Source organism: Amia ocellicauda, chromosome 5, assembly GCF_036373705.1.
Source record: "Amia ocellicauda isolate fAmiCal2 chromosome 5, fAmiCal2.hap1, whole genome shotgun sequence".
NCBI lineage: Eukaryota > Metazoa > Chordata > Actinopteri > Amiiformes > Amiidae > Amia > Amia ocellicauda.
This window is the reverse complement of record NC_089854.1, coordinates 50,185,196-50,210,126: the sequence shown is the minus strand read 5'-3', so window position 1 is coordinate 50,210,126 and position 24,931 is coordinate 50,185,196. Positions and strand designations below refer to the sequence as shown.

At 38.8% G+C, this 24,931-nt stretch overlaps 1 protein-coding gene across 11 annotated transcripts in view; it reads right to left on the bottom strand.

Moving 5' to 3' along the window:
• Positions 1–24,931, bottom strand: part of aebp2 (AE binding protein 2) — a 67,441-nt gene that overhangs the window by 4,873 nt on the left and 37,637 nt on the right. For 3 of the 11 annotated variants that reach the window (XM_066705595.1, XM_066705596.1, XM_066705598.1), the window contains exons 6-7: positions 10,625–10,692; positions 4,944–5,057 (exon numbers count right to left, since the gene is read on the bottom strand). In XM_066705595.1, the coding sequence (XP_066561692.1) occupies positions 4,944–5,057; positions 10,625–10,692 (182 nt within the window). Of the gene's footprint in view, positions 1–552; positions 3,418–4,943; positions 5,058–10,624; positions 10,693–24,931 lie in introns of those variants that run through there. The other 8 variants (XM_066705588.1, XM_066705589.1, XM_066705590.1 and 5 more) reach the window with 8 other exon arrangements.

Genomic DNA, 24,931 nt, shown 5'->3' with positions numbered 1-24,931 from the left:
GAAAAAGCAAGAAAGGTTCAGCAAAGTGAAGAGCAAGAGGTTGAAACATCGATTTAGACCTGTGGAAGGGTCACACTAGGACTAGGACCAACCGCAAATCAGACCCTTGTAGTGTAGGACTTCTGTACCCATCTTTAATTCATTGGCTAATGCACGGTACAACAAATAAAACAGGAGGTACAAACAGTGCTGGAAGCAGGAGAATTCAGCTCTGTGAAAACCTAAAACATCCCCTTGCTTTCCTAGTTTGAGGTACATCATAATAATGAAATTGAGTACAAGCATGCCCCCCAAGTGCATTTATCTACTGCTACCTGCCCCCCAAGACCTCCCCCAAGACCCCCCCCGCCCCCCCGCCAAACCCACTGCTCTCCTACAACCACAAAGTGGAGGGGGGAAAAAAACAAGCAAACTACTGAAACACTTTAAAACATTCATTTTAGCCTCTGACCTGTTTTGTTGTTGCTGCAAATCACATGGTGTGAAAGAAAAGCTTAGCAAGTTTGGCCCCCCATTTTAATATACATGTACTTATACATACATACATACATATATTTTTATATAGTTTTATTTAAGTACACAGTAATCAAATATACAGGACAATCAAAATGTTCAATGAAAGCAAACCAGTATAAACTAAATTTTGCTACTTCTCTGGAATTTGATGTTGAGCAACTTGCACATGGTATAATATTTTCCTTAGCTCTAGAGCTCAAGAGTGGAATGAAATTACACACAGACAACAGAAAATAATAATAATAATAATAAAAAAAAACATTTGATTTAAATAACATACATAAAATGCGTGCAACATTTAAAAATCACATTTAAAAAAATCTGAATTGCACACACTAGTTAAGTGCAGCTCTTGTAAGCACATTAAAATGTCAAGGCAGCAAACAGCAACATTTATTATTGTTTGTATTTAAACAGAGGGATGCAAACATGTATTACAGTGCAAAGAAGACATCAGGTGACTGGAGGAGTGGTGGGGTAGATTTTGTGGGTGCCCCCCACCCCCCTTCCCTGCGAGAGAAGAGTCCAGGTGATAAAAGGTTCAATTCTGTTTGCTTATCCATGCTAAATGCTTCCCCTGTTTTGACATCAAGGCAGAGCTAGAGTGCTGACTCTCAGTGACCAACTGGCTCTGCCCCTGGAAAACACCCAACTCATGGCAATCAGTCAGTAGGAAGAACTGCAGCGGTAAGAGATGGGTTCGGGGTCAATATCAGCAACCTGAATGCACTGCAATGTGACAAGGAGTGCCAGGTCCTAGTGCAGCGCAGCACAATACAGCACAGCCTGCGATCGATCTGCAGATGTATGATTTACAGACATCCTCCCCAAAGCTACTGCTCTCTTTCGATTCTCTGCAATCCTTTTTTGGTTAATAATAATTATAATTGTTGTATTCCAATTAAATGTTTTATAGTACTCCTTTTTATTAGGATTTATTGTTGTGGATATTGCATGCATTTTATAAACACAATAGATGCTATTCCTCTGAGTTTAACTGCAAGACAGCAAGAACTGGTGCCACCTAGTGGAATATGGGAAAGAAACCGCATCACACAAACTAGACAGATGTATGGAATGGTTAACTATGCTAACCTTGGAGACCTCAGAATCTTAACTAGAAGAAGCCTGGAGAGAGGTGCAGGGGAAATCATACAAAAACAGAAAAAACATTACACATGTGACAAAGGTCTACACACTCCATTATCTAAGAAATTGGAATTATTGTCAAGAGCTTTGTCAATGAAAGCACACATTTAAATTTTTAATTTTCCTTTTCTTTTTTCTTTCAATAAAGGCTAGCCGTTTCCTTTCACTCAACCTTTTCATTGATATATTCTGGTAATCAGAATTATGCATGGTGGCAATTTTTCTTATACATAACTTTTTCATTGGGCTTGCATATATTCATCTACAACTGTACACACACCATTCTGTGCAAAAATACTAATTATATAAATTATTATTATTATTATGGGAGCAACACTGAAAAGAAAAATGCTTTTAAGTGACAATTCTCTGAAAAAACGCATTTACACGTAATATTTAACTTCACAAATACTGCGCTGACTGGGTAACTTTCTGTTCTGGAGTTTCTGTCCCTCTATATAGGCTTACCCTTTCCTGTGCTTTAAACATGTACCATCCTGTACAACTCCTACATTTTGAGAAGCCAGATACATACATTTGTGAAAAACTATGCCATACCCTGCTGCCACCAGTTAGAATCTGCACACTTCAAAGATACACAAGCAGGAAAAAAAGTCTGACTTTTCGTTAAGTATACGTCTGTAATCTTGAACACTTAGATGGGGAGACTCATTTCACCAACACAAACCCTTTGCTCTCAGCTGTGAAAATGGTCATCTTCCTTACTATTGAAGAGCACGTATCTGCTATCATTCCATTTGCACCCTGGGGTTGCTACCTCTGACAGTCACATCTCACCTGATGCAAAATCCCCCCCTAACCCCCAGAAACAACTGCCCCCTTGACACTTAAGCACTGCGGTCCAGCTTGGGCAACTGGAGCACCAAGACAATACTCATCTCCTGGCTTGTCTGCACTACCTACCTTTCATATTAAAACATGCTAATGTACATTTTCTCCTTCCAGTACCTCAATACACCACTGCCCTTGTCAATGTTTACTGTAGCATACCGTGGTACCATGGAAACCAATGGAGTAGTAGTATAGGTGTAGTTGACCCTGATACAGAGCATGGAAAACTAAGGCATAGTACAGTATATGCATGCTACAAACTGCATAAATACCATACAAGATCCCATTCATAAGGGTCATTGCTGTATCTCTCTCATCTGCTCTCTCTATGGTCCTTGGGACCAATGGACCTTTCAGCTTTGTTGGTCAGTCAATAACACTTTTTCTCTTACAAAAACCCCAATTACCTCTCACTCCTGCTCAGATCTAAACTGTAAGGATGTGGTTACACAGTGGTTAAAAGTAAATGAGGCAAGCAATTTTAAATATACATTCTCTCTCTCTCTCTCTCTCTCTGTATGCTAACCTCATTAAGAAATCATTAGCTTTCTGCAAAAGTATACATGCTTGAACTTTGAAGTGGTTGGCAATTTGATTCTTATGTCTAACATTTCATAACTTCATAACTTTTTAAAATAATTTTTCACTTTCACTATACTCACCCAATGTACTGCAACACAGCTTATTGCAAAATACTGGTGAAGTGATGTACACTGAAGGCTGATTTATACTTCTGCGTCTGCATCTCTGCGTACATGCGCGGGCGTCGTACGCAGACGTCCTCATAGGTGTCTGCCAGCATACTTGCACGTAAGGTTGACGCATCCATAGGGGGCAGTGTCAGTGTCAAATTAACACTTTGCAATCTGCAGAATATGAAACCCATTTTCTATGGTGCACCTACGATTGTATGGATGTAAATTAACACATACTGTTAAGGACATGTTACAGAAACTACACGCACACACAAATACAAATTGCATCCTGTATGTGCAGATCTATATTGTCTTGCTATAGCTGGCTAGAGACTTAACACTAGAACATACATACACACCTCTGCGTATTTGAATTTCTCCTGCATATCCATTCTTATAAGTTACTAAATATTTGAATTAAATGCATATATGGCGATTCAACTGTTGAACTCAAAATTAATGAGCTATAAATAAGTTCTTCTCCAACCGCCAGACCCGCAGTTTGTGTGAATATAATAAATATAGCAGACAATATGGGCTTTGTAATCAAATTGTGAAAGTTACAATCACGTTGATTGGTGAAACATGCTATTTTCTACATATCACATATTCATTATCATTATTATTAATTGTATTAGATTTGCTCTTGATATAGTGCTTGTCTGATCGGCTTCAATCCTGATTACATTGCAAACACAGGTCTCTGGATCAATGCCTTGATCAGTCACCTGTCTGATCATGAATGCTAATTGTCCATTTCGTCCACAGAAAGCAAAGTACATTTTACCTTTTGTCCAAAATTGCCAAGCATGAAATACGTGGGCATTTCCTGGGATAAAATGTGAATTATGTTCACAAAATATGAATTATATTAACGAAACGTGCAGTTCAAGGGACAAAATACTCATGTGGACAAATGTGTTCCATGGATGATGCATTTTAAATACTTTTGTATGTCACCACATTGTTTTTCTGACCTGCTGCAGCGCCTACACAGACAAACATCATACACCGGTCACCCCAGCACTGAACAATTAGCTGAGGCTCTCAATGTCCTGCTCAACCAATCAGCACTTGCTTGACGCATAGGATCACAGAGACGCGCTGTTGATATTTCGGAGGAGTGCACGTCGGCTCCTCTGCGAGCCTCTGCGTGCAACAGGTTACCCAGAAACCCCTGCTCTGCATCGCTATTCAGAGACGCATACGCGTACCTACACAGAAGTATAAATCAGCCTTAAGAGGTGGGGGCTTTACCAGTAGTGATGATCCCAGAGCAATAAAAATGATGGCCAGCCAGGAACTCTCTCATCGTTTCCAGTTACTTAATTTGATTTCTAAAGCTAGCATGGTCTGCTTTGTATTACAAGAGAAGGATGGTGATTAGATTTATTTATACTTCCATTTTATTTAGATTTTTTTTTTTATACAATTTCAAATCCAGTGGGAGCAGAACCCCTCTGGCTATGCATTGATCAGTAAGGTGGATGCAGTGAGAATTGAAAGCTTCTTAAGATTCCTATTCTAATGCAGAGAATCTAAGAGTTAGTACCTTGTTTTGGGCAACACAGTGGCCTGCTAGTTCCTCTCTCATGTTCTTATGATAGACCACCATCACCCACCACCAACTGCCCGGAAGCAGAAAAGCCAGATTTGCAAACAGTTTGAATAATTTTTCTCTCCCTTAAAATCAGGCACTCCACTGTTGCAGATCAAAAGCCTCAGCCTTACCTGTATATATTTGGGTCTAATAAAACTGCAGTATCTCGTGGTAACTTTGATAAGTGTACAATTTTCGTCTTCAGCTGGGGCCGGTCATTCTCATTTACCCAGACATCTGGCAGTCTACAGAAGAAGAGAAAACAAAAAAGAACCATTAAAGTCAGAAGCTCCCAATTCATCCTAATGTGACTAACATTTTGGGGAAAGTAAAGTAGAACAATCCACAATCCATAAGCAGGTTGGTGTACCAGCTCAATGTTTTGTCATGCCTTGCAAGCAGAAAATTGCAAAACTGAATTCATGCAACAGCATAATCGGTCACGTGATTCTTTCATGTAGTGTCAAAGCTGTAACATCGAAGACTGACAGATCTAGCCTAGTTGAAAAGAGCAGGTTTCAGTTTATCGATTGAGCCTAGCCACTGCACCTTATGTTTTACAATATGACTTGTGGCCAGAGGGCAGACGTTTCTCGAGTTTTAAATGAAGGATGAAATGCATTCACCCTTCCCCTTGCAAAGCATATTAGCTAAAACCTTACAACCAGAATAGAACTGGGTGTCTTATCCTGAAGGAATTCTGAAAAATAAACGGCCGACGCCTAGAAAGTATTCTGTACTCTGATTTCTCCTAATATCAGCTTTCTCAGGATTTTGCATATTCTGCTGGAATCTCATAAGAGAAATAACAGTGTGATGCTGTACAGTGTATTCTGCTCGTGCTGTACATTTTGAAAAGTGAACACCATTTCCAAAACAATATATTTATAATTTAGAAGTTAAATTAAGAATGGAAAACAGGCCTAAGGTATAAAGCACTTAAAATGTGAGAACATGTACTGTTGAGCATTGCAGGATTACTTTGGAAAACACAATCTAAAACTATTTTTTATATAAATGATTAAAAACAAACAAATCATTGATTCTCCTGCACAGAATAATGAAGTATGTGCATTTCATTATATATTTAACCTACAGGTGGTCTGCAACAGTGTCCTAAAACCAGAGCAAGTAAATGCAGTTTGTTACAGAGAACTTGCTGAATATTACAAAACAGCATAGAAGGCAATTCTGATTGTACCCAGAGGCTGGAAAAACTTAGGAAGACGGAAGTTCCAACTCAAACAAACATTCAAATTGGTTGTTTTTCTTTACAAGATTATGATGTTTGGAAACGACCAGACTTCTGATACAGAGCATAACCAGACATTAAAACAAACCACAATCACACAGAAGGAAAAGAGCTAAGTATGGTCCTCCCTCTCTAACCAGCTATGTGGGATAGGTACTGAAATTGGCCGTGAGCAGGGCTGGTGCTTTGGAGAGAGAGGGGGAGAGAGAGGGAGACTTATACGCTGGAGAAAAAACATTCAAGAGGGAAAACTGGCCATTTGCAAGGGGGGATGAATACAGATTAACATCTGCACTCCACAAGTTTCTACATTAAACGAGAATCAGGATTACAGTTTTTAATTTCTGTCTAATGTTTATGACTGTTGGAATGACAAGTAAGCAATCAGGTCAAATGGCATACTGCACCAATGCAGTTCATCCACTACAGAACCTGTCCCTTACAATATGGTGGAGCTTGAATAATAAGGAAAGGTTCCCAGATTTAATATAAGATCAGCATTAATTTCTATTTTTATGAATACATACACAATTGCCCACCTCTATTACGAATCTCATTTCTCTTGCAATTGACTTATAAAGAAGCAGTCTGCATACTCCTTTTTAACTCACAATTTCTTCCACCTTAATTGTACAGGACAAAAGTAACAGCAGCACCATTAATCTGCAATTCATCGTCACATGCCTTCCAAAGTCACAACCAGTTGTCGGCATGCTCAGCAAAGGGGTACAATATTAATAATTGATTCTATATACATTCATCATTAATAGCTTTTTAATATTATATATACACACTTTTTCTCAATTTCCCAGCAAGGGCATTTTAGGTGAAGGTAATTAAGTAGACAGAGTAATGCAGAGGGAATGAATGGAAAAATAAACACAAAAGAGAGGGAGAGAGAGAAAAGCTCAATTATCAAACAACGTTAGTCATCAACTTGGTGTTTGACTGTGGATCTGAAGCAGGGCTTGGTTGGGGCTGGTCTGGAGGCAGCTCACAGAGCGGGGAGAAATATGAAAATCCCATAAAAGAGCAAGATGCGTCTGGGGCCAGAGCAGCCCCCTCTCCCAATTACACAGAAAGCCTATTTTATCAGGAGAGCGGCACTCTGCCCGCTCAATAACAGCCCTGCAATACTCCAGGACCTAGACATTGGGATTCGAACACCCTCCCCAGACCCAAATCCTGTCCCTGCCTCCTGACCTCAGGATGGAGCCAATGCTACCAGACTCTGTATAAGCACGGTTATGTGGGGAAGGAAAAAAAAATGCAACTGTACACGTCTCACTGTCCAACTATTAAATGCAACTTCCGGACTTAAGCATTTGACTTTCGTCAAGAGTTATTTACATGGGCAGTTTGAGTAGTTTCACAACAATCCAAAACCTCAACAGGGACTGGTTCACTCTATAACACACATTGGCGTGTTTTGCTATGACGAGAGGGACAGAGCCTCACTGTACAGCGGTCTGGTCAACACAGAAGTGCTCTCGAGGGCAAGAAGCAGTCACATTTCTCTCACAGGATGGCAGTGTGTTCATTTGTGTTGAGCAATATCCCACAGGACGGAAAAAGATTGACATGCATTGCTGTATTTAAATAAAGCTTTAAATAAGAAAAATTTGCTTGAAATAAAGCAGATCTACTGTGGTTCATAGAGGATTTCCATTTTATACATAAAAGTAGTATTAAATGATTAAATTAAACATTAAAGACCTAGATAATATATGCAAATGTGTGTACGTTACATTCACACACTTTAAATATGCAATAAATGCAGGCCTAAACTTTACAGATTTTTTTTTAAGAATTCAATCAAAAAAGTAATTTTCTACTTCAAACCGGACAAATACCTTTACTGCACTCCATTACTTTTGTGAAACAGACTCAGGACATCCTTCTAGACATTGAAAATTTTCCTTTGCTTTCCACCCCCCTTGAAAAAAAACTAAAAGAAAAACGGAGAATTGTTTGGCTTTCGTTTTTCCTGAACCAGAAATTTATATCCCAAATAAAACATCAAGAGAAAACAACTTTTCCAGATTATTACCAACCTGACACATTCCTTCAAAGGCAGGACTGATGGCTGGCTCCACAATAAAAGCTCCCCAGAGAACCATAATGAATATTAATAGCCTGATACTGCAATCGGCTCTCATACATAAACAACTAAAAGGTTTTCGTGAGTAAAGCAAACTGGTTTATTAGAAACAGTCTATTCTAATTATAGGAAACCAGGTTGAAACAAAGTTGGGCTTAACTCCGATTGAGTACTCAGCACAACACCAGTTTAGACATACAAAAGTGCAAGGTCACAATTCACATTAATAACAGCACATTCCTGCACACCTTTGATTATTTGTTTCTAATCATACAGAATGAGCAGTGGTATAATGCCTTTCTGTAGTATGTGAACCAAACTATGAGATAAGTAGGAGTTTAAAGCCACACAGCTCACAGACTGCCTTGTACATAAATCCAATAAGGCACCAGAGTTGTCATCTGTGGGTTAAAAGGCACAAAAACTTGCATTTGGCACCTTCTGTTTGACTTTTTTTGTAAACAAGTTATTTCATTTAAAATGAGCTGTATCTACAGTTCATGATATAATAAGTGAAATACTCTTGCTAAAATTATTAAACAATTGTTAGTGGCATTGTCTAGGTACTAAATGATGCAATAAAATAAAAATCAACCTAATAAAATAAAAAGGCCAGACTAAAATCTCTGCTGCTGTATCTACTATGGGTAACAGTGAGCAGTGGAACAGTTTTACAGCAGGATTCCTAACACTAAAGCTCAACCTTTTTATCACACCAATATAACAATATTAAATTATATATGGACAGAAGCACAGTGAGTTAGGTCAGATTATGTGATCTGCTTCAAAGCTTTTCCCCCTGTCTGAAGTGAAACTTGCATTATATAACCACCCTGTAACTCAACACAATGTTTCCTGAGAAACATGGCAAAGAATTGATGTTGAATTTGCTACTGTAGCCCCTAATCTGGGTGGTCTCCTCTCACCACCAGTCCCATTCAGGTAAATCAGGAGAGAACAATATGGTTCATATTAGTTGCAGAGCAATTCCAGTATTTTTCTCTAGTTATTAATTCCTTTAATTTGCATTATGGTCATATATGTTTCCCCCTGAAGCATTTGGTCCTCAAGTTACATGGAAAAACTTTTCTGGCATATCCTGTACATCATGCCAACTAAGTTGACGATATTAAACTGAAACTTGTACCAATTGATCTTTAACCTTGGCGGAGGACAGGACTCGGGTTATGGTGAGATGTAATAGGAGATGAAGATGAAGGAAATAAGGGTCTTGCCGTTATATTTAGGTAGATTTTACAGAAAGGGGTAGACAATTTCAGTCCTCGAAGGCCACAGAGGTTTCTGTTTTCCTTTCCATCTTAAATTAAATTAGATTTAAATTATATTAGACTTAAATTATTGGAGTCACTATCAGGCAAAGAAGTCAAATCACCAGTTTATACCAGGTCTTAATCAGTTTCTAATTGAAAGATTAGAAAGATACATAGAAAACCTGCAGAAACCTAGACCAGGAGTTGTGGAATTGTCTACCTGTTATGGAGCAATATTTATACTAGATAACCTAAATTATACATTGGAATTACATTACAGGGTTCATATGTTGACATTGTTGCTGTGTTTTTACTCTTCTGGAATATGGCCAAGAAAGAAGACAATGATTTTTGCAATGCTGTCTTATGTCCAGCAAGAGTTAAACTAGGACCAGACTCTCTTCTGAAATAACATTAAAGATGGATTTAATGTTGTTACAGAAGAGACTGTAGATTAATCCACTCAGTCCGGGATTTGCTCCTGGAGAAGAGAAGTAAAATCCATCGTCCAGCTGGCCTGGGGAATGGGCAATGGAAATTAAATCGAGAAGTTTCAGTCTATTTCAAACATTAGCATACCTAGAAAGGAAGTAAGAAAGTAAACCTATTTGCTTAGTGGTGGATGGAAGGAAGGAATTAGTAACAGGATATCCTCATTGTGGAAACAATAGGAAACTGTTCAGGGCTATAGAATATATCTGGCCAGTAGACACCTGAAAAACCTAACAATTCAATGTAGCAGGTTTTCACTTAACTGGCCCTATTGACTTCCAATATGTTGAAGTAGTGTTATGCAACAATTTAATAGCATAAGGGTCATTTAAGGGGAGAACCTATGGGGGAAATTTAAGCTTAAACTGTACTATACAAATTTGCATTTAGCAGACTAGCCATCATAGCTTCCCTTTAAGATTCTCCTCAGCAGAAACAAAAAAGGCAATTGGAGCAAGTCTCAGACTAAGGCAGTGCAGGTCAACCCAGTTAATAAAATATATTAATGCCAGTCACATAGTCTTTAACAAAATGCCTGTGAAAATAATTTCCAACTCAGCAACCCCACTTACAAAACACCCTAGAGACAGAGGAGGCCCTGCTGCTAATCAGTAGTAAACGCCAGTGACATTTGGAATGTGATAAGGTCAGTTTTTCTGCCGTCAGTCTAGATGGGAGGACATCATCGATACTCACATGTTCTCGGGTGTCCAGTGAAGAAGAACCTTAACCTTGCCAGAGACTTCCTTCCGTCTTGCTATGACCTAGGAGGAAGCACATAGTTGTCATTTTCAAAGCTACACAAGGATGCATTGCATTATGGGAAGACTGCAGGAGAAGGGGTCAGGCTGCTGTCTGCTTGTGTGGATGTGTAGGTGTGAAATCCTGGTTCCAAATCCAGGGACAGGAGGGCTGAAGTACAGGATGTTTTCTGGCTCACTTTAAAATCATAATATGTTATGGGGCTGTTTTGCTTACACTGGTCCTCGTGCCCTTATTAAGGTCAATGGCATAATGAGCTCTACCAAGTACCAGGATATTTTAGCCAAAAACCAGGTTACCTCTGCCAGGAGGCTGAAACTTGGCCACAAGTGGACCTTGCACCAAGACAATGACCCCAAGCACACATCAAAATCCACAAAGAAACTGTTAATTGACCACAAAATCAACATATTGCAATGGCCATCTCAGTCTTTGGACTCGAATCCCACTGAAAACCTGAATTGAAGAGCATAGTCCATAAGCGCAGATTGAAGGATATCAAGGATCTGGAAAAATCATGTACAGAGAAATGGCCTAAGATCCCTTCCAATAGGCGCATTTACACTGCCATTTCTGATCCAGATAAAATGCTCGGATCAAATGTACCTGTCGGGGAGATGGTACAGATCCAGATCGAATGCATCGGTAGCATTTCATCCTGGCAGTGTTAACGCTTGACTGGCTCAAGTTCTGGTATGCACTGCGGCAGCGTGTTTTAGAGACAGGGGAGCAGACAGGGGAGACAGACAGCCTTCACATCAGTGGAGCAGATAGGAGAACACGTCCCTACTGCCCGTATTATAAATACAATGGTGTTTAAAATGAACATAAAATAACAACCCAGCTAACACACAGCACTGCCACAACGGAAACTAAGTTGCTACAACGTTGTGGCAACATTGTGTGTTAGCTGGGTTGTTATTTTATGTTAGCAAAAATAATTATATTTTTATTTTCAATGCTTTGGTTGTGAAAAAATATGCAAGTGCGTTGGGTTTACTTGTTATAATTTGTAACGAGATAAATACAATTTTCGATACAGCCCTGTATTCTAAAAGACTAAATTAATATATACGCATCATTCATTTTGTACTTACAAGCTAGTGCGTCTGCGGTTGTTTAAAGAGAGGCAGACCTGCACCAGTGGCGCAGATAAGAGATCTACTTCCCGTATTATAAATAAAATATTGTTATAATTAACACTAAATGGCTTGTTACTTTATGTTAGCTTAAATTGTATTTTAATGTAAAATGCTTTGGCTGTTAAAACTGATTTGTATTATGTTAGCAAAACATATTTGTATATTTAAAATGCTTTGGTTTAGATAAAATACACAAGAGCGTTGGTTTTACTTGTTAGAATAATTCGCAACGAGGTAAAACAACAATTTTTGATATAGCCGTATTATAAAGGACTAATTTAATAAATGCATATAATGAAGTTTGTACTTGTGTGCTAGTGCACATGCGAGGACCCCTGTGGCGGCTCAAAGTTGATCCTGATCAAATGGCAGTCTAAACGCAACACCACTGATCGTGATCAAATGTTCCGATACATTTGATCCGGATCAGAAATGCCTGTGTAAACGCGCCTAATGTGTTCTCCAATCTCCAAAAAGATGGAAAAAGGCTCAGTGCCATTGTGTTATTTTAGTTGATTCCCTTGAATCACTGAAAGTACTATATATGCCACAAGTTGGACATTTAGCATATAGTTCCTAACCAGTACTTATTTTGTACAGGCTCTTTTCCTCATCTTTGTCAAGGGTGCCAATAAGTTTGGAGGTGACTGTACATAAGTTACACACACTGTATACCTCTGGGCTCCAGCAAGGTGAAAATGAGGCAGACAGAAATGCAGGCCTTCCCCTGAGTGTTGCAGGCTGGGGTGCAAACAAGAGCCTTTTCTCTACAATTATACTGGCCAGCAGTAGCATCAGGTGACACCTGCAAACACCTGCTGAACACTCACCAGCACTAACACAAGTAGACACAAGTCCTGGAATATTTGACACTCAATCATGCCATTAGCTTGCTACTGCCAGTTCACTTGGCACCAAAAACATCAATATTTCAAACAGCCAGTAGTTTCATACCACTACATTTGTCCAAATATCACAATACTACTGAACTAGAACTATAAGTTGTCCAGGCATTTTTCTGAAAAACAATCAACCCCCACAACACATAGAGGGGAACAAAGACACACACATTCACAATTATTATTTTTGTTTTCTTTCCATTTGTTTGATTTAATTTAACCGTTATGTGTGTAACCCTCTCTCTAAATCAAGAGCAAAATGCCAAAAGATAACACTGTCCTTCATCCTCCTTTGAGAGCCCTGCTTTCAGAGGCTCTCCCTCTCCAAGACCTGAGCATTTCCAGCCTTGCTTATTTAACCTCTGAGGTCTGACAAGATCAGGATATAAGGATCCTTCAGTCTGAGCTTATGCACTATCCTCTTCAATTCAAACAGGTTTTGTGTAGAGACATGCCCGCATTGTAATACCACTCATCTTGATTTCCAGCTGTTCCAAGCTAGAGTCTAGGCCCAACTTGACCCACAGCCAACTGCAGGCATTTTGAGCTCCACCTCAAGACGAAACCGCACACTCCTCGTGCAAACCCCCAAACTGACTGCAATCCCCAATGATTGAGAAGATGCCTTAGTCATTAACCTCCATTGTATTACTGTGAAAAGTAATTCATGAATACAAACGAGAAGTGACTTGGATTACCCAGGATCAGTGCTACAATGCATCTCAGTGGGGAGTACAAGATAGACCTATTGCCCCAGTACTGAGGCTAATTCTACACCAAAATTGCAGAGGAAGATGAATAACTACTCCTATAGCATGACAGATAAGAAAGAACAGAGACCAGACACCCAAAAGGCTGCTGCTACAATGCATCTTGAAAAACGTGGCACATTCAGAATGACAGATGGGAAAGAGGGCATCTCTTGTGCCAACATTGTACATAAGGAAAAATAAATCTGTATCATATATACACTGTTAAATTTAGATTATATTTACATACCTGAATTTTACTTGAACTTATATATACACACACACACATACAGTACTGTGCAAACATTTTAGGCAGGTGTGAATGCTCTTAAGTAAGAATGCTTTCAAAAATAGACATGTTAAAAGATTATATTTATCAATAAACAAAATGCAAAGTGAGTGAACAGAAGAAAAATCTACATCAAATCAATATTTGGTGTGACCACCCTTTGCCTTCAAAACAACATCAATTCTTCTAGGTACACTTGCACACAGTTTTTGAAGGAACTCGGCAGGTAGGTTGGCCCAAACATCTTGGAGAACTAACCACAGTTCTGTGGATTTAGGCAGCCTGAGTTGCTTCTCTTTCTTCATGTAATCCCAGACAGACTCGATGTTGAGATCAGGGCTGTGCTGGGGCCATACCATCACTTCCAGGACTCCTTGTTCTTTACACTAAAGATAGTTCTTAATGACTTTCACTGTATGTCTAGGGTTGTTGTCATGCTGCAGAATAAATTTGGGGCCAATCAGATGCCTCCCTGATGGTATTGCATGATGTTCTGGCTCCAGTTAATTGAATTGGAGCCACATAGTGGTGTTTTTCCCTTCCTGCATTCTGCCAATGTATTAGTATTGGTTTCTATAGTAACCATTCCTTTTGACAGTTAGTGGAAGCCATATTGTTTGTTTTCATTTCCACTGTGGTAAAGGAAAGCTATACAATCATTCCTGATAAAATCCCATTTAACCTTTGTATTTGCTGTTAGAAGGCATTGTCTGTAAGTATTCATGTTAAAATAGTTATTATCTTAGTGTTTCTGTTGTGGTTTACAACTTCTACCACAGTTTTCTACTAGGCTACTATAGCCGCTTTTTCACGTACATGCTAATTACATTTCTATCGCTCTGAGTTTACCATCACTCCGTAATCGATTGTATTTGAGAAACGCGTGTTAATAGTGTTTGTGCTAGTCTACATAGTATTCATTTATACAAAATAGTTTACATTTAAGATAACTATTTACAGGGTAATTTAGTATTACATGCCGTTATCCTGTGTAACTTTAAGCATTTTCAGACAATGTATTACAGCATATGTTTGTATTAGTTTATTTCAGTTTTACTTCATTTCAATTGCTGCACAAGAGTGTGGTGGTGTGCAAATAAACCCCTTGAATCAAATTTCACCCTCTCGCCTGTGTGGTTTCTGGAAGGAGTTTTCCGCTCTGTCTAACATTGTAGGGGAACACTTAGTGAGGGCAGAACACATGATGGATAAGTATCTGCCTGTACACTGATCAGCCATAACATTATGACCACTAACAGGTGAAGTGAATAACACTGATAATCTTGTTATCATGGCACCTGTCAGTGGGTGGGATATATTAGGCAGCAAGTGAACATTTTGTCCTCAAAGTTGATGTGTTAGAAGCAGGAAAAATGGGAAAGCGTAAGGATCTGAGCGACTTTGACAAGGGCCAAATTGTGATGGCTAGACGACTGGGTCAGAGCATCTCCAAAACTGCAGCTCTTGTGAGGTGTTCCTGGTCTGCAGTGGTCAGTACCTATCAAAAGTGGCCCAAGGAAGGAAAAACGGTGAACCGGCAACAGGGTCATGGGCAGCCAAGGCTCACTGATGCACGTGGGGAGTGAAGGCTGGCCCATGTTGGTCCGATCCAACAGACGAGCTACTGTAGCTCAAATTGCTGAAAAAGTTAATGCTGGTTCTGATAGAAAGGTGTCAGAACACACAGTGCATCGCAGTTTGTTGCGTATGGGGCTGCGTAGCCGCAGACCAGTACGGGTGCCCATGCTGACCCCTGTCCACTGTTGAAAGCGCCTACAATGTGCACGTGAGCATCAGAACTGGACCACGGAGCAATGGAAGAAAGTGGCCTGGTCTGATGAATCACGTTTTCTTTTACATCACTTGGATGGCCAGGTGCGTGTGCGTCGCTTACCTGGAGAACACATGGCACCAGGATGCACTATGGGAAGAAGGCAAGCCGGCAGAGGCAGTGTGATGCTTTGGGCAATGTTCTGCTGGGAAACCTTGGGTCCTGCCATTCATGTGGATGTTACTTTGACACGTACCACCTACCTAAGCATTGTTGCAGACCATGTACACCCTTTCATGGAAACGGTACTCCCCGATGGCATTGGCCTCTTTCAGCAGGATAATGCACCCTGCCACAAAGCAAAAATGGTTCAGGAATGGTTTGAGGAACACAACAAGTTCAAGGTGTTGACTTGGCCTCCAAATTCCACAGATCTCAATCCAATCGAACACCTGTGGGATGGGCTGGAGTCCAATCCATGGAGGTCCCACCTCGCAACTTACAGGACTTAAAGGATCTGCTGCTGACGTCTTGGTGCCAGATAACGCAGCACACCTTCAGAGGTCTAGTGGAGTCCATGTCTCAACGGGTCAGGGCTGTTTTGGCGGCAAAAGGGGGACCTACACAATATTAGGCAGGTGGTCATAATGTTATGGCTGATCGGTGTACATATATAGGCTATATACAGATGGGTGACAAATTACAGGAAAAACCTGAATAAATGAGTGGAGGAACATAATGAATGCAGATGCCTCCAAAGAGGTGTACTGCATGATACAATTAAGCAATTAACATCCTATCATGCTCTGTGGCATGTATACAAATACAGTTGACCTAGATTTTGGATCAAGATGGCAAGAGGAAAGGATCTAAGTGACTTTGAAAGAGGGGTTTTTATTGGGGCATGAATGGCAGGAGTTTCAGTCACAGACTGCTCAAATGGCTAGTGTTCTCAACAAGTGGGCGAGTGCATAGTGTGGTGTACACCAAGAGAATGGTACAGGCCTGACTGCTTGACCCCTACAGCGAGGGGGTCTGGAGGCTCTGTTATGCTGTGGGGGGCATTTTCCTGGCCGGGTTTGGGTCCACTGTCCACCCTTAGAGTTAAGGGTCGCTGCAAATCATTACAAAGTTTATCTAAGTGATCTCTCCCATCAGGATAGGTATGTTTCATCACCATAGGATAAAGGTGGTCTCTTCCAGGATAACAATGCCCCCATCCACAGGGCACGAGGGGTCACTGAATGGTCTGAAAATGATGCGAGTCATATGATATGGCCTTCGCAGTCACCAGATCTCAATCCAATTGAATACTTATAGGGATTTTTGTGTTCCATCCCTCCAGTAGAGTTCCAGGGGCTCGTAGAATCTATGCCAATGCGCACTGAAGCTGTACTGGCGGCTCGTGGTGGCCCAACACCTTACTTTATGTTGGATTTTCCTTTCATTTGGCACCTGTCTGTGTACACACACAGTCGTTTCAAACTTGCCTGCACTGTACTAAAATGACAAAGCAAATTTTATATGAACAAAAAAAAAAAAAACTATCATATGGTTTCAATGTTTTATGTGATGACTGACTTTGGAACGCAATCAGGAATCCGGATCGATAAGAAGTTTACTAGCTCTGCCTCCTTGTGCCATGTCAATTTCTCTGCTGATTTCCATCCATAACTCGGCTTGGACCAGAAACGACATGCAATAAAAAAAGGATCTGTCCTTGAATCACCTTTTTTTTAATTCTCCACACTTTACAGTAAATCGTTCCTGCCCACCTCATCCTCAACTTCCATGCATCGCCGATTATAAGAATGTTATTTGCTGCTCCTTAATGGCAGGATAATGTCTGTTCACAGCATTCCAGGCAGACATCCCTATCTAAAAAAATCTGTTGCTGTTGTTGGAAGCAAATGTTTGACCTTTTAAATTCCAAAAGCATCAATATTTTATTTTTAACCCTTAAAAACTTGTAGTGTTCCTTAGTATGCTTAATCCATGTGTTGAAGTATAATTTTCTACAAAATCACATTTTCCACTGATTGCCTTGTTGACTGCCTTAGATTTATTGTTTAAGTAATTTAATACAAATATAAATAAACTGCCAGCTAAGAACACATTCTTTGAATGTACAGGACATTCCAACTCCAATGTAACATCATGTATTGTAACATGCCATATTTCTTGTAAGCATTTTTAGCTTTTTTGATAATCGTTCAAACCCACTCGCAAGGTCTCAATTTTGTGCATGTCTCCTTTGATATAACCCATCATCAGTAGAGCCTACACAGCATCTGGATCAACACTGCTATATTTTCTTAAATGTAGTCTAAGTTTAAGTAAACTTATTTCAGCTTCAACTGACTTGAGTCTTGAAGCTCTTTATACCAGTGAGGTTTAAAGGAAATGGCTTCAGGCGTCTCAAATTATATTACAGCAGGATGAATGCTATGAATATGTTCTCATAAATCAAAGTTCAACATTCTTCAGCTGAGAGGAAATATTTTGTGGACCAAAGCATTAGTATTTTCTCTATTTCTGAAAATATTTTGTTGATAAACATACAATTATGCCTTTACTTGCCAAAAAGGAAAAAAAAAAAAAAAACATAGGATACAAATGGATGTAATACACTTATCCTTGAAGGTGAAGCAACCTTAGCAATCTAATCAAATCTATTAATAAGGCCCTCAATGAGACAACACTTGTAAATAAAACAAATAATTAAGCATTTTTCTAACGCACACAGACTATAAAAAGAATACATTTGACTGTGGAGAATTGACCATGCATTCATTAAAACTGGTTCTAGGGCAATAAAAGTAATCTCTGCCGAGACTAAAAACACCACCAGTAAGTTTCCTTCAATTCAACTATGAACCAAGAGCTGTGGCTGTCTGGCTGGCCGGCTGGCCCTTGGAAACAAGGGATGTTTATCTTCAGTAGCTACCCAAACTTTGCTTTTTGTTTTAAGAATGAAAAACAGAACCCCCTTCTAGACACTTCTCAGAGAAGCGCACATAAGCCACACGAGCCTACCTTTAGAAACTCATCTCTGGGCAGACATTAGTCATTAAAAACAAAACTCCTTTCTGGGTTTCACGGTTTTTCGGTCAGGGCTGGAAATTAAGGTTGCTTGCTCGCCCCTGGCGAGTAATTTGAACAAAGGGCGAGTGACAAATATGAATTACTAGCCCACCGGGGTGAGCAGCATTTAGTCAATAAAAACAAAAGTTAGATTTGTTCCCTCCGATTTACATGCATCACAATTTTGTGAGTTTTGTTAGAGTGAATATATATTTAGGAAAACCGTGATTTATGAATGCATAGGCGGCATGCGGTGAGGCTGGGTGTCTGTTTGACACTGACAGCTGCAGGGTCAGCGGCACTCACCATCTGCGTTACAAACATGCCACACTGTGTGGCTTTTGGCTGCACACAACACAGTGTACGCCATCAAAAAGTCAAAGTGATTAGGAAGAAGATGAGGAAGTACAATTATTCCCCTTCCAAAAAGATTGCCAACTTGTCATGTTGACAGCCCACTGACTGGCGTCAGACAGATAAACACATTTCTTCATCACGTTCAGTCTGATAAAAGGTCCAACAAATTCAGGTTGTGTAGCAGGCACAAAACAAAAAGATGTGTCAAATCAAAACTTGCATGCCGACAAGCTTTGTACTGATAAAACACGCACCCTGGTCTGATTTATACTTTGTGATCAGTGGTGTTATTTAGTGTATAATAAAGTAAAGTATTTGTCAGTGACTGTCCTGTTAAAAATGGGACGATTTACTGAAGTAGTGTAAATCATGTTGGAACTTCCAGAGTTATTTTCTTTTATTAATTTAATTGTCTTGATTAAACACATTATTTGTTAATTTTTATTTTTTTTAAGATTGAGAGAGATACATTTTTAACAGCCATTAATTACCAAGAAAATCGATAGACTTTAACTTTTTTTCTGTCATTTTGTTTTCCCTTTAAGGCAGTCTTCTGTGCAAGGGGAACAGGATAGCATGGTGATGTTAATGTATGCTGTAACTACATTCTCATTCCAAGTGTAGGCCTATACTCAAAATAGTTTAATTTTTATATGGTGAATTTTAGTACTGATTTCCAAACAGACTCTTTATGTATGCTGCATAAAAATAAAATCTCAGAATTTCCAGTTATTGCAATAAAGAACAGAGCATGGATACACCACAGTCAGTGGTTATCTAGCACATTACGTCCATTAGGAGTTAAAATCAGCATGCACTGCTGTTTGCTACTTGAATGCACAAAAAAAATTAAAAATAATAAAAACCTCTTTGAAAAAGATGTTTACAACACCAATACTGACAATCTACACACAAAAAACTATTCTGAAATCAATACCTTGTTCTTTCCCCCTTCTTCTTTAATGTGAATTCAGGCAAATCACCCCACCCCACCCCACTCCACTCCACTCCACTCCCCTGCACACCACCTCCTCCCTCAGGTTTGGGAAGTTTTCATAATGTAGCTGTATTTGTTCACCAACTTCTTTCAATATTCAACTGGCCTAAAAAAAAACCTCCCAATTATGTATAGAAGGGAGGAAAGGCAGGCTGTTTTACACTGTTCCAAAGACAACAACTTTCACTGTGCTCTGTCCCAATGTACGTCAGCACTGAGCAACTGAGACCCTTCGAGCTGGCAGCTGCTTTATTAGGCTTTTAATTAAATAAGCATGGGAGTTATTCCACATACAAGGTCTTTCAGGAACAGCACTATAATTATCATTCAAGGGGCCATCTTGAAAAAGTCAATATATTTGTATAGATAATTTGAATTATTTAAAGGAAGGAAAAAGGTGTATTTGAAAGGTTTTAGCCTTATAGCTTAGTGGGAGACTGGTGCTAATATGCAGAGGGGACCATTAGGACATGAGACAACTGGCAGGCTGTAGTTCAAATGCACAGGAGAGTAGTCTGCAGCAAAACAGAATCAATGCAAAACTGCACAGATTAAGAGGCTTTTGAGAAAGGGAATTAATAGGGGGAGACCAAGCTAGATGCTAATATTGGGGCACACATCTGCAGCACAAACAGATGTGCACAGACAACTCCCATTAGCTGCATGTAACTACCGCACAACAGGACTAAAGGAATCTAGGCAATGACGTAGTGTGCTGGAAAAACAAAAACATTTCATTAAAACTAAATATAGCCCAGTACAAAGAAGTCTGTTACTGTACATTGTGAACCACCAGGCTTCAAAACAATCAATCCATACCAGATTTCTTAGGATTTATAAAACTCCACTTTTGTAGAAAGAAAGAACTCACTATATACTGAAAAATTAGATCGGCCTACTTTTTCAATGCAATACAAAAATAAAAAAGTACGATACTAGATTTTGTTACGTTTGACTGAGAGAATAAAGGTCTAGAAATTTCTCTGAATCAGTGAGTGAGTTATTTTAAGGTGCATAACTTGCGTATTATTGATATTAAAGACATTTGTAATAAAATAAGTGTAACCAAGATAGTATTTAAATGATTACTGTAAACAAAATGTACAAAATAAACATTTATTGATTACTAAAAAAGATAGAATAAACTTCTGAAATTAGGTCTTCGTTTAACCTCAACAAAAATAAATCCGTCCACTATAAAAGTATTAACAAAATGTAATTTGGATTGGACAGGGGGAGGAAGGAGTGACAGTTTACAGTAATGCTTCAGCATGTGGAATTTCTTAGCAAGGAATTTAAAAAAGTGTTTTTTTGTTGCTCAATATTTGGGCAATCAAAACATGCTGACTGTTGCGTTTCATATTCAATTATTATAAAATGTAATTCCTTGAAAAAACTATGCTTCTGTTCTGTAATAAATGACATGCTTGTGAAATAAATATATTATTCTGTTATTTAATAGTGTTGTTTTCTTACCAGTATATTGTAGTGATGTGCAGTTCACAAACGATTTGTTCTTTTTGAACAAATCATTTTGGTGAACGATGGGAATCGGATCAGTATCCGCATTGAATCGGCTCTTTTGATTCACCGTGAGCAGCAGCGGCTCTCTGGAGCCGGAGACCCGCCTATCGACTCTCGTTCAATGACTCATTGACTCTCAGTCTGGCGGATTCGTTCGTCCTGATGAGTCCTTGAGTGCTATGAAACTGAAGACCGTATGTGCCATGCTGGTTCCAAATTCCCTCCTGCTTAGTGCATAAAAAAAAAAAAAGATGTATGAGCCAAAATGGCGTCAGTTAAATCATCCAGACCGAGTATAGACTACTGTCAGAAAATGAGATTAGACGTTTATGCAATATTATACACTGTACATAATGTGTGTGTGTATTACAGTCCGTATTCATTGGGTACGTCTGCCAAATAAAACAAAAATATATAATAAATTGCAATGGTCTTTTTTTGTAATGTTTTATAGACAAAATATTTTGCACAAATTATTATTAATACTTGCAAGTCAGAAAATGACCTATAATAATTATTAATATTAATAATAATGAAGATACACCTATGCGTAGGACATTTATGTAACGATATTCTTATTCTTATTATTTCTTGGCAGACGTCCTTGTCCAAACAATATATTAAATTTAATTAGATTAATCATGTTGGCTAAATAATGTTAATGCTTCAAACTGTTATCTCCGGGATTTTAAATATATTTGTCACAACTGTATTTAATTTAACCCAGTCAAATATAGACTTTTCCTAGGTGTTGTGGTGTGCAGTGAACGACTCGTTCTTTCCGGTTCAAGTCTATCTTACCTGTCCTGATTCTGTCTGCACTGGTTCAAGTAACTGAATCAATGAATGAAATGAATTGATTCACCAAACTGAATTGAATCAAATGAATCAAGTCACTAAAAAGATACTAGTATATTGTTCAGTGTTTGGCAGAGAGAAAAAAGCCCAGTGTTTTTTCTGTGCCTTTGGCTTTTTGTTTTGTTTTGTAGTGGTATCATTTTGGTATTGAGTATTGTTTCGGTATCGAGTATTGTGATACTAAACCTGGTATCGGTATCAGTCAAAGTTCTGGTATCGTGACAACACTACACTCCCAATCATCCCCATGTATGTTAGCAAACAAGATGTTTAACCACTTCAACACCATGACGTATGCACGTAAGTCAAATGAAGACCCTCACACAATACTATGCTGTACCTGCGTATGTCAAGATTCTTATTCTATTTTGTTAACAGCTTCTCAGTCTAGCGTTTCAGGTTTCACCCCAAAGGCAGTGCTGGTACTGTAGAATGTGCATTGAAAGTCGTGGAGGGAGATCATGTGACGATTTTATACAATTGCATGTCGTTTAGAGCTTCCAAGGTACCAGTGCAGTACAAAGTCTTATGTCTATTGCGGCAATCCATTCACCTTTAACAAGTATATAAATAGATTTTTATTGTTTTATTGTTAGTTGTACTTGTTTAGTTGTTTGGGTTCAGCAAAAGCTATACAGTGCTGTGACAAAATACATTCAGAAAACAGTGCTGAATACAAGGCAATGAAGCAGGCATCTGCGGAAACCAGATCCATCACAATTAGGGCCAGACAGATATATCGGAGGACCGATATTATTGGCCGATATTGCCTTTTACATAAATAGCTGTATTGGCACATATTCCATTGATAATGCACAGATATATTTTCTCAAACTATTGGCTCCTTTTTTTTTTTTCAAATTACCATAAAATCCTTCGTCAGACTTCAGCCAAATACATTTTTTATAAATATTTACCATTGGTTTTTAACAGTTATTTAAGTTATTTAACAGTGCTTAAGTTTTCGCTGGACTCCACACTGAGCCGCAGACACACTACTGTGTGTCGTGGTGAAACAAACACTCACCACTGAGAAAAACAATAAATCATAAACACTTATAAACCAATAAACATATTTTACTAAAACCCTCATAACCAACAAAGTATTTTTGAAAGCTGTGCTGTATTTGATCGCTGAAGATGTTGACTGGATATCAGAAAACAAAAAGTCTCCTAATGACATCTCCAAATGAGAACATCTAAAGAAAAGTAGTGAAAAACGCATCTCTCAGACAATGTTGGATAAAACTGAAACTATACATTATATGTATAAAACTATTTCAAATCCTACATCGTGTTTTGGCTGTGATTCATATTGCAATACATTTAACGTGTATTAAATAAGTTACACTTTTGAGGGCATTTTTAAATACAGTTTTAAAAAGAAATGCAGCTGTGCTGTGTTTCCGGCACTATAACCTGCCCCTGTTGGATGGGCAGTTTTGAGGACTGAGGAGGACTTGTGAACCTGATGCGTGTAAAATGCTAATATAAGCTAGACCAACACTTAACACTATCTTATTTATTATTTGCTCTAATGAATAGAACATGCAGATTTTTCCATTTGTGTGTGAAATTGCTCGTATACCTTGGTCTTTGTTCTAATGTATAGAACATGTTTAAAAATATGCTTTTCCTTTATTCTCCCTTATTCTAATTTATTTTTACAATGTTTCATTTGTGGTTGTTATTTATGATGAAAATTAATTTTACGTTTCTTCTATAAACTGTAAAAAGTGCATATTTTAAGTGACTGTATTCAACAACATGGCAGCCACAAGAAAATGACAATATTATTATTATTATTTTTTATTTTATTTTTCCCTTCCGCCAAAACTTCTAATGCCCCTAAAATGCTCATACACACATTAAAACTCACGAAACTCGCAAGTGTTGTAGACACCTCTTATACCTACAAATGCAGTGAAAACTACACATGCTGGTCACATGGTGCTGCCACCATATTGCAATTAGTGGCAAAATTGTAAAATGCTTCAAAAATCTTCTTCTCCAAAACCAAATGGCACATGCATATGCCACTTCATACACATGCATACCTTATGCCCCACTATTACGGTTGTTCATCAGAAGTTCCTCGGGGGCGAGCTTTGTCTGCCATGTAGCATTCTCTGATTCAAGCTTTGGTGCCCTCTAATCCATGCCACTTATACCCACTGTGATGCAAATTGGCATGCATGACACTAGTACAGGGTGATACCAAGGTTGTTAAAGGCTAGTTGCCCCAGTGAAAAACATGGGTGTTGTGAGCCAATGAAAAAAAAAATGTGTAATGTGTCTGAAGTGGTGCACACATTTCCTGCACACTGGACTACAGTACACGCATGAAACTGTGCAAATTATGCCTATGCCTTGAACATAAAACCAGATAATGAAGTTTGTGGGGTACACAGTTAAGCCGTAATGTTGGATTTAACGTGTCAGTGTACGAATATGAAAATGGCTACTGCTCCGGAACCCTAAACCCTGAAACGTTGCACATCTTACATAGACACTGCGATCTATCACATCTGCAAGAGACAAGTGACTGTGTGCAACAACATGGCAGCCAAA